Source organism: Macrotis lagotis, chromosome 1 (assembly GCF_037893015.1).
Source record: "Macrotis lagotis isolate mMagLag1 chromosome 1, bilby.v1.9.chrom.fasta, whole genome shotgun sequence".
Lineage (NCBI taxonomy): Eukaryota > Metazoa > Chordata > Mammalia > Peramelemorphia > Peramelidae > Macrotis > Macrotis lagotis.
The window spans coordinates 190,483,264-190,494,146 of record NC_133658.1 but is presented as its reverse complement, the minus strand read 5'-3'; the positions used below and the strand labels follow the sequence as shown (position 1 = coordinate 190,494,146).

At 31.8% G+C, this 10,883-nt stretch overlaps 1 protein-coding gene across 6 annotated transcripts in view; it reads left to right on the top strand.

The window, feature by feature from the left end:
• The window catches only part of MCPH1 (microcephalin 1), a 382,408-nt gene that overhangs the window by 51,461 nt on the left and 320,064 nt on the right, over positions 1 to 10,883 (top strand). For 5 of the 6 annotated variants that reach the window (XM_074209529.1, XM_074209530.1, XM_074209526.1 and 2 more), the window contains exons 7-8: positions 53 to 133; positions 3,369 to 4,547. The exons of the other annotated variant lie outside the window; for it this stretch is intronic. In XM_074209529.1, the coding sequence (XP_074065630.1) occupies positions 53 to 133; positions 3,369 to 4,547 (1,260 nt within the window). The remainder of the gene's footprint in view (positions 1 to 52; positions 134 to 3,368; positions 4,548 to 10,883) is intronic. 6 annotated transcript variants of the gene reach the window in all.

Here is a 10,883-nt window from a genome sequence, read left to right as displayed (position 1 = left end):
TATCAAAAGAATTTGTTTGTTGTACTTAAAATATCTTCATCTTATTTTTTAGTTTCTCAAATGCTTGCTCTTAATTCAGACCCATCCTCATCTGGAACATGTTTGAATACATCACTTAGCACTTCACATTCAGGTATTTTCAAACTATTATTTCTTTTAATTGCTTGTTACCTTTAAGTTTAAATTCAGATCATCTTTGAATCAGTTGTTCATGTGTATGACCAATTCACCTAATGCTTGAACAAGATAAAAATGTCAAAAATAATTATTTTCCTTTTAAAGCTATAATATAAGAATCCTATGGAAACTAGGTCATGAGAATTCATTTGAGATAAACCTTTCTTTTTCATTATGGTTATTTTTCCTCCACCTAGGAGTTTGCTTTCTGGCACCATATCATTTTTTTTCTTCCTGTAGTCTTGTGTAACTAGGTTCGAAGACCCATAGAAGACCTAAGAAAAAAAATTGTTTTCAATAGCGTTTAATGGATGTATAGAACATATTATTGCATAGGACTATAAAGCCAAAGAGCTTCAGTAAATCTGGAAGATAGAGAAACTTATTAACTAAATATGTGGAATTAGAGACAAGACTAGGAAATAAGATGATTGATTAGGATTTTTCTTGATTTTTTTTCTGTCATGGAGGAGCTCTGATTAAATCTTGTGGTTATAGGCTTTTCACTAGTTGTAATAGACTTTTAAGCAGCATCTGATCTATTGCTGTGCACACAGCAGGTACCTGGCAAGTGTAATTTACTCAATGCCTCTTATACTGCTAAGATTATATCATCAATGAAGATTTTTAGAATTTCTTGTCATTAAAGTCAATCCAGGGACATATTATGGACACAGAATTCTTACACAGATAAAAATACATTTTTTTGTTTAAGTTAGGAACAAAATAAAATTATATAGAAAAATAAAAAATAAAAATCTAAGCATATTCTGTTCTCTCTGCCTGAACCTATATCAACCAGAGTCCCAGATTTTAGTTGCTATGCTTTCATTGTTAATATGAGAGAAACAATCTAGAAGTTTTATGAATTGTTCAGCAGGTCAGGTTAAAAATAGGAAATCTTGTCAATTACGTTAACAGAAAAAAATACTTTAGCTTTTGTTCTCTGGGAAATTTAATTGATTTGAAAAGAGTTTATATTAAGTTTCTTTCAAGCTCTCTATGATTCTATGATACTCTTCTTAAGATAGAGTACCAGTCAATCTCAGTCTGTTACTAATCATAAAGGAGTACTTTGTACCCAGCTTCAGAAGATACAGTAGAATATCAGACCTCTGTTTATGTTCTCATAGCACTTACAAAAAAAGATGATTGGAAGCAAAACTAATTCAAAGAAAACAGAGTACATTTAATCTGAAATTGTGCAGAACTGAGTGTAATAGGAATACAACATAGGGAAATATTGGTATGGCTTGAAATTGTCAGGGAAGACTTCCTGAATGAGATGGCAGAACTTGAACTAGGTCTTGAGCTACAGTAGGTTGGTCTAATTTGGTTAGGCAAAAATGAAAAGTGCTATTCCAAGTCAGGAAAAGACTAAGAGACTAAGAGAATGGGATAATAATACCTGACTTTAATGTCGGTTTCTAAGATTTACACTTTACTTATGTTATGACAGCTGTGTGAGGTAAGTAGTATCAGTTTTATTTTTCTATTCTAAGAGATAGGAAGATGATAGAGAGGTTGTGACTTGCCCATAGTCACATGGTTAAATATAAGTGTTGGAGATAGTGTTTGTTTCAAGTACCTCAAGTACCAGAAGGTAATGTCTGAAGGAGGATAGATAGACCTTCCTGACTGGTGTAGGGGGAATTAAAATAAGGAAGGGGCTTATATTATAGAAAGTCTTGAAAACCATGCAGGGAAATTTAACTTTTTTATGAGAGAGCACTTTTATGTTCTTGGAACAGGTGAGTGACATGAGATGTCTTTTAATATTACATCAGTATAATAATAATGCATATAAATGTTTTCAGGTTTACAAAGAGTTTTCCTTACAAAAACCATCTAAATGTAGATAATATGGATAGTAACTCAACTTTAGGGGCGTTAGATGCTCTTAAATGAAATGCCTTGGCTAAAATATATATCTAATAAATGTGAGTGCCCTTGGGTGAGTCATTATGTTTAGCTTTTAAGACTTTCAGAATTGTTTTTATATTGCTGTTAAGGACAAATTGTTCAAATTCAGCTCACATCATTATATAGTACCTCAGGAAATCTTAATCAGTTTTGCCTGAAACTATCCCTTTCATTATTTCTTTTACCACAATACTATTCCTTTACATTCATTTACCATAATTTATTTCACTGTTCCCCAGTGATGACTGCCCTCTTAATTTTCAGTTCTTTGATGTTTCAAATAGCTGCTATAAATTTGTATGTACAGTTTCTTTTCCTGTTTATTTCTTTAGGATCTAAATCTAATAAAATTGTGAAGCTGAGTCAAAAAACATTTATAACTTATTGGCATATTTTGGTATATGATATGAGGTGTAGTCCTGTACCCAATGTCTGCAAACAACTGTTTAAATAGTGAGTCCATACTGTAGTAGCTGAATTCTTTGAGTTTATTGAACACTAGGTTACTTGGTTTATTTTGCTTTGCTATATGGTATACCTGATCTTTTATACTGGTCAGTGTTTTTATTTTTTAACTAGTACCAAATTGTCTTGATGTTTGCTTCCCTGCAGTAGTTTCAGATCTACTATTTGGGCCCCCTTCTTTCTCAGTTTTTTAAAATATTTCCCTTGAGATTCTTGATCTTTGTTCCTCCATATGATTTTCTTTACTATTTTTCTAGTTCTAATGTAATTCTTTGGTAGTTTGATCAGTATGGGATTGAATAAATAAATTTAGGTAATGTTTATTTTCAATAATATTGACTTAGTCTATTCATGATCAATTAAAATATTTTTTAATTACTTAAGTTTATCTTTATTTTTGCAAGTGGTGTTTTATAGTTATATTCATATAGTTTCAGGTGTTGGTAGATAAATTCCCAAGTATTTTATACATTATCTGGTTATTTTATTTTATTTTTTAGGTTTGTTTTTTTTTTGCAAGGCAAATGGGGTTAAGTGGCTTGCCCAAGGCCACACAGCTAGGTAATTATTAAGTGTCTGAGGCCAGATTTGAACCCAGGTACTGCTGACTCCAAGGCCGGTGCTCTATCCACTGCACCACCTAGCTGCCCCTATCTGGTTATTTTAAATGAATTTTTCTGGATCTTTCTAATGGGCTTTATTGATAATATAAGCAGCCATACCTTCAAACTAATTGATTGAAAATTTCAAGTAATTGCACTGTATTTTTGTTAACCTTTGAATGTTCTATCAATATCTTACAGATGAATCAGTTTCTGATGTTTTAAATGACCCCTTTGATGATATTTGGAGAAACCATGAACACAGAAAACGTAGGAAGTCAGAGAAGAACATTGCTAAAACTAACAAAGCTAAAACTGATGCATATTTTTCTTCACCTACATCAAAAACTGTGTCCAGTAGTCTCTTTGATAGCGTAACCCCTCAAGGATCTAAGAATAACATTCCTATGGAAAAAATGAATTTCCAAAGCACTTTGACTGAATCGGTTACTCCTGAAAAAACACAATTTGAAGGAAGATCTGAGGAAATATTTAGTGACAAGGATTATCTGTCCCCTTATTTAGCTGCAGCAAAAAACCACTCTGTAAGAAGTCCAGGTCCTACAAATTCTTCAGAAAAAAAGTTGAGAGGTAGAATGCAGTTAAATTTTCCTTCAAAAGAAAAATCAAGGAAAAAGAAGTGTAAAACGAGATTTGTCAGTCCAAAGTTGCATCTAGGTAAGACAGAAACCTTTTTTGAGTTGATGACTAGTCCTGTAAAGCTATCTCCAGCCTGCAAAGAAGCAATATATGATGATTATTTTTCACCCACTAATCTGAAAGAAGGGAATTCATTGAAGTGTCCTCTTGATGTTAAGCAGATATTAGAAAGTCCTTCACAGTTAAACCACAAAAAAAGGAGCAAAAAACAAAGCATATTAGAAAATACCAATTATTCCAGCTTTAGCCAAAAAATTAAATTGATTCTAAGTGAAAATTTAGAGGAAGAAAATAACTACAAGCTCAGGAAATTTCCAAATTGTGAAAGAAAAGTAAACTTGAATCGCAATCCATATAGTGATACAAAAGAAACCTTGGGATGTTGTAGTGAAACTGCTCCTCAGAAAACAGGAAGAAACATAGCCATAGAGGGAAATAATTGCCTTCATACTATTGATGAATCAGTTCTTACAAGTGAATATTTGGGAAGAAAACCTTGTGATACTTCAGTTGCTTTGGAAGGAGATGCTCAAAAAGTTCTCATCAGTAAGGAAGAATTAACTATTCCAATAAACATACAAAAGAGAGATAACATTAACTCTGAAATGTGGAACTCTTGTGAAAATGAAAAACAAGAAGATCTGAACTTCATTTTCAAAAGTGATGCTGCTCTGGAGAAATCAATGGAAGAAATGGAAAATCCCTCCAAATGTTTTCAAAGTATGTGAACTTCTTTTTCCTCCCAAATACTTTGGCTTTAGGATATGTAACAAATAACATACATGTTATATATTCATTGTACTTTTCAATAATGTCTTAACTTTCAGGTCCTTGCCTCTAAATAATAAAATAGTAACACAAACTAATGATATAAGTTAGGGTTGATTGATAGTAATTTTAGTTATACGTGCTCATTTTTAGATGCTCCTTTGTGTTTCAATATAATTCTGAGTCTGTCTTGGGGTTAATGATATAGTTTTCAAAAATCGTTCTATGCTATCATCTGCAATGAATAATTAATTGTTGCTGCTATTTTCATCAGTATTTGTGTATGTTCATCTTAATGGAAAAATACCACACATATAGCACTTTTGAAAGGGAAAATTTGAAACCAAAGTATAGCTGGGCTTCAGCCATGGGCAAGAAAAGGAATAGGAAACATGAGTAATTATGTTTAAATGAGAAAAATCAAAATATAAATACTTGATTCTAGAAGGGGAACTGATTCTAAAAGGAACTGTGACCAATTAATTTGACAGTTTTATTATGTCTCATGTTCTTGAAAATTGTTAAAATCTAATGGAAAGATCTTTAGATATAACCTAAAACAACCGCCTCCTTTTATAGATAAGAAAATGAATTTAAATAGAAATAGATCTAGGATTTGAGCCTATGCCCTTAGAGTCTGAATCAGATATACTTACCATAATATCTTTTAATTAGCCTTTTATATCTCAGAAGGCATACATAGGTGATGTTAATAATCTTACTAGAGATTTTAAAATGAAAGGCAAATGTTTGATGTTACTTTGAGGAATTTTCATTTTAATGATATTCAAGTGTGACACAACAATTTGTGCTCCATTTTGAAGTTTCTTTTTTATTGTTTTTGAATTTTACATTTTTCCCCCAATCTCACTTCCTTCTGCCCACCCCCCACAGAAGGCAATCTGGTAGTCTTTATATTATTTCCATGTTATGCATTGATCAAAATTGAATGTATTGAGAGAGAAATCATATCATTAAGGAAAAAATAAAAGAGAAAGCAAAATTATATAATAAGATAACTTCTTTTAAAAAAAATTTAAGGTAATAGTCTTAGGTCTTTGTTTAAGCTCCAATTCTTTCTTTGGATACAGATGGTATTCTCCATCGTAGACACCCCAAAATTGTCCCTAATTGAAGTTTTTTTTAATAGGGTTTGCCATAAGTAACTTTAGTTTCAGATATATTATAAGAAAATTTGAATGGTCTACAAATTTAGCATAAAATAGAAGTGTTTTGGTAGATTAAATGTTTGTTCTATCGTAGCAAGTTTAGATCTCTTAGAAAATTTCTTGTCATACTGATTTTCACTGACGATTTACTCAGTAAAATGTCTCTCATATATCTATCTATCTATATATATATATTTATAAACACACACACACACACACACACACACACACTTGGTTTTTTTACAAGACAGTGGGGTTAAGTGACATGTCCAGTGTCACACAGCTAGTAAATATCATGTCAGGTCAGATTTGAACTCAGATCCTCCTGACTCCAGGGCCAGCACTGTATCCACTGCACTGTCTAGCTGCCCCAGTTTTATTTTTTAATCCCAGTTTAGCACAACGTGTAAACAGCTAGAAAGTGCTTAATAAATTAATAAATTCATTTATTATAGGCATGGAGGGTAGGTATTGCAAAGGCATAGAAAGGAGAAAAGGAGAATCACATATGAGAAGTGGCAAGAATGTATGTCTATATGGTTAGAATGTAGAGTTCATAGAGGGCAGTAATACATAATGTGATGAGAAATGCAGGATGGGGCAAGTGGAAAGAGTTTTAAGAGGAGTTTATATTTGATCTTATAATAACCAATCAATAGTTGATTGAACAGCAAATTGACATGGTCAGACGTGTGCATTAGAAAAATAAATATATATGTGCATATGTATATAAAAAATATGAGAAAAAAGAAAAGTCCTATGTGTTCTTTATATATAACAGGTGTTTGGAGTTGTCAATCCTCACTGGTGAGTCACTAAGCCTCTACCTGCCATTTGACTCATTGCTATTTATTTAATTTACTAATCCTGAGCTCTGTATCAATCCAGGAGTATATTCAATAATTTATTTCCTATTAATATGTCTACAGTCATTTCTCAGTGCTTAGCTGAATAGTTCAAGCCCCCACTCCAGTTCATTAAATACTAATTTTTGATGAGTTAAAAAATAACCTCTTTCTCATTACTCTTATTTCTATTTAAATTTTAAAATATCTAGATTCATTAACAAGTGGGCAGTTAATAAATGTGTGTATGTATATTTATGTAAAACTATTTACAATATTTTGTTTTTGACCAATGTCATCATTAGTCACCTCAAACCCTCAACATTACTAACAGTAGTTGACTTTAGTTCTCTAGAAACTTAGTCTCAAATCATTCAGCTCACTCTAGTTAATCTTAAAAATCTTTTTTTAAAGATTAGTTGTAGGGGTGGCTAGGTGGCGCAGTGGATAAAGCACTGGCCCTGGAGTCAGGAGTACCTGGGTTCAAATCCGGTCTCAGACACTTAATAATTACCTAGCTGTGTGGCCTTAGGCAAGCCACTTAACCCATTTGCCTTGCAAAAACCAAAAGGAAAAAAACTTTAAATATTAGTTGTGCAATCATTTTGTTTTCTCTTTAGTAAACACTGGATATAATCTTTCCCAAAGCTTCTCACAGGATATTTGTAAATTCTTTTTAAAAGTTTTTCTCATTAAAATAACATTTAAGACACCTCTCTTTGCTGTATAGATATTAAATCCTCATGAACCACAGATAAACCTCTCCATCTCTCCTAATGGGGAAATGATTTACCTTGTCATTTTCTCAACTGACTTTTAGTTCCCTAAGAAGAAAAGATAAGCACATATACCTTCTGACTCCCTAGGTAGACATTTTTCAACTACTTCTTCAGTCTTCCGACATTCTATCTGAATTCTTAAAGCTATAGTTTTTTTTTAAAGTTTCTATATTCTTTGTGATATTGGTATTTGAAGCAGTGGTGTCACATTATCTGTATAGAATTATCATTTGCAAAGAGATGGTAAATGAATAGGACCTAATAAGGTTACCAATGTAGACGGACTTTTTAATACTTTTTGTGTTGTGTACTCCTTTGGCAATCTAGTGAAGCTGCACTGTTCTTAGAATTTTTTAAATTCTTAAAGAAAACTCAAAATTTCAGAGGGGAGTGAAATTATAGATCTAATTTTTTTCAAATTCATAGACCAATGAAATCTATCCATAGTCCTTGTGGAGCTTTGTGGGCCTTAAGGTAAGAACCCCTGGTGTGGAGAGAAAAGACAGCCCAGTATAGGTACAAGATAAGGATTATGACCCAGCACAATTAATAGCGGAGTGATCAGAGAGAGAGAAGCAAGATAGATCAGGGTCATGAAAATACAGAAAGAAGAGAATATCTAGGAGAAGATAAAAGTGATCAACAGACTCAAATATTACAAGTAAGGCCTAGATAGTTTGTTTGAGAAAAGGTAATTAGATATGACAAGTTTATTAGTAATTTGAAGGAAATGGGATCAGCTAAATCATTAATTCTGAAGTCAGATTGCAAAAGGTTTTAAGTGATATGAGAGGAGAGAAAATGAAGGAATTTGTCAGAGAAAAATGAGCTATATAGGAGGATAGCTTGAGTTAGGGTGTAAAGAGAGCTCTTTAAGAATGAGGGAGACTTATGCATGTTTGTAGATAGCACAGAAAGAACCATCCTAGAGGAAAAGAAAGCAGCTTACCCTGTTTGAAGGACTTCCTACAGTCTCTGTTCAGCTGCAAATGTTTAGAAGGAATGAAAGAGAGAAGGAAGTGGTTTGTGGGAATGATCCAAAGTTAGATTTGGCAATGCATGAGAGGTGATAGGATGAGGGAACAAAAATTTGAGATACACTGTCATGTAATGGGTAAAACAGTGGACTTTGGTAAAAATACCACCTTACTAAGTGTAATCTCAAGGCAAATTGTTAATGTCTTCGAGTCTCAGTTTCCTCATTTGTAAAATGAAGGAATTAGATAAATTGACACTAAAGTTCCTCTGCATCTCTTACGTGAAATTTCGTATTTTAATATTCAATGCTTTTTTTTCTATATTATTTTCCAGTTTTCCCAGCAGTTTTTTTTTTTGTCAAATGTTGAGTTCTTATCCCAGAAGCTGATGTCTTTGGCTTTGGCAAACAGTAGGTTACTGTAGTCATTTACAGCCATTTCTTTTGAACCTATCCTTAATCCACTGATCCATTATTCTTATTTTTTTTTGAGTACCATCTTTATTTTTTCCATCCATAATGCACATGTATATTTTTAAATTACAAAGTGTTTTTTTTACTATTTTTTCTATCTCAGTAAAATAATTATTTGGTAGTTTGATTGGTGTGGCACTAAATAAGTAATTTCATTTGGATAGAATTGTTATTTTTATTATATCAGCTCGACCTAACCGTGAGCAAATAATATTTTCCCATTTATTTAGATCTGACTTTGAGTGAGAAGCACTTTATAATTGTGTTCATACAGTTCCTCAGTTTGTCTTGAGAGATAGATTCCCAAGCAATTAATGTTGTTTACATTGTCTTTCAATGAAATTTATCTTTCTATCTCTTGCTCTTAGGCTTTGTTGTTCATTATATAGAAATGTTGATGATTTATGGGGGTTTCTTTATATTTGGCTGCTTTGCTGGATTTGTTAATTGTTTCAAGGAGTTTTTAAATGATTTTCTCAGGTTCTCTATGTATACCATCATATCATTGGTAAAGAGTGAAAGCTTTGCACCCTCATTGCCCATTCTGGTTCGTTCAATTTCTTTTTCTTCTCTTATTGTTAAAGCTGGCATTTCTAATATTATATTGAATAGTAATGGTGATAATGGGCATCCTTCTTTCATCTCTGATCTTCTTGGAAATGCTCTTTGTTTATCCCCATTACATATGATATTTGTTGATGGTTTAAATAGATACTGTTATTAAGGAAAACTGCATTTATTCCTAAACTTTCTAATGTTTTTAATAGTATTTTATCAAAGGCTTTTTCAGCATCTGTTGAGATAATCATATGATATCTATTGGTTTTACTATTGATATGTTCAATTGAGTGTTTTTTGATATTGAACCATCCCTGCCTATCCTAGTATAACTCTTACCTGATCATGTTGTACTGTCTTAAGTAATAACTTGCTGTAATCTCTTTACTAAAATTTTATTTAAGATTTTTACATAAATGTTCACTAGGGAAATTGGTCTATAATTTTCTTTCTGTTTTGATTCTTCCTGGTATCAGCACCATGTTGATATCATTAAAGGAATTTGGCAGAACTCCATCTTCTCCTGTTTTTTAAAATAGTCTATGTAGAATAGGAATTAATTGTTCCTTAAATGTTTGGTAGAATTCACTTGTAAATCCATCTGGACCTGGAGACATTTTCTTAGGAGTTTATTGATGGTTCCTTCAATTTCTTTTTTTCTGAAATGAGGTTATTTGAGTATATTATTTCCTCTTCTATTAATCTGGGCAGTTTGTATTTTTATAAATATTCATCCATTTCATTCAGCTTATCAAATTTATAGGCGTACAGTTTAGCAAAGTAGCTCCAAATTATCTCTTTAATTTCTTCCTCCTTAGTGGTTAGTTCACCCTTTTCAATTTTTGATATTGGCAATTTGGTTATCTTCTTTCTTTTTTTTAAATTAGATTAACCAAAGGTTTATGAATTTTATTGACTTTTTCATGAAATTAACTCTGAATTTCATTTATTACATCAATGGTTTTCTTGCTTTCAATTTCATTAATCTCTCCCTTGTTTTTCAGAATTTCTTATTTGGTATTTAATTTGTTCTTTTTATACCGTTTTTTTAGTTGCATACCCAATTCATTGGTCTCCTTTTTCCTCTATTTTATTCATATAAACCTTTAAAGATATAAATTCAAAACTTATCATTGTTATAATTTTCTTGGATATAAGTATTTCTTTGATTTGCTATTTGATCCACTAATTTAAAATTAAGTTATTTAGTTTCCAATTAGTTATTGGTTTATCTTTCTGTGACCCTTTATTACATGTAATTTTTATTGCATTATTGTCTGAGAAGTATGCATTTGTTATTTCTGCCTTTCTGCATTTGATTATAAGTTTTTTGTGCCTTAGTACATAGTCAGTTTTGGTATAGGTGCCATGTACTACCAAGAAAAAGGTATATTGTTTTCTATCCCTGTTAGTTTTCTCCAGGGTCTATCATATCTAAGTTTTCTAAGATTTCATTCACGGTCTTAACTTCCTTCTTGTTTATTTTG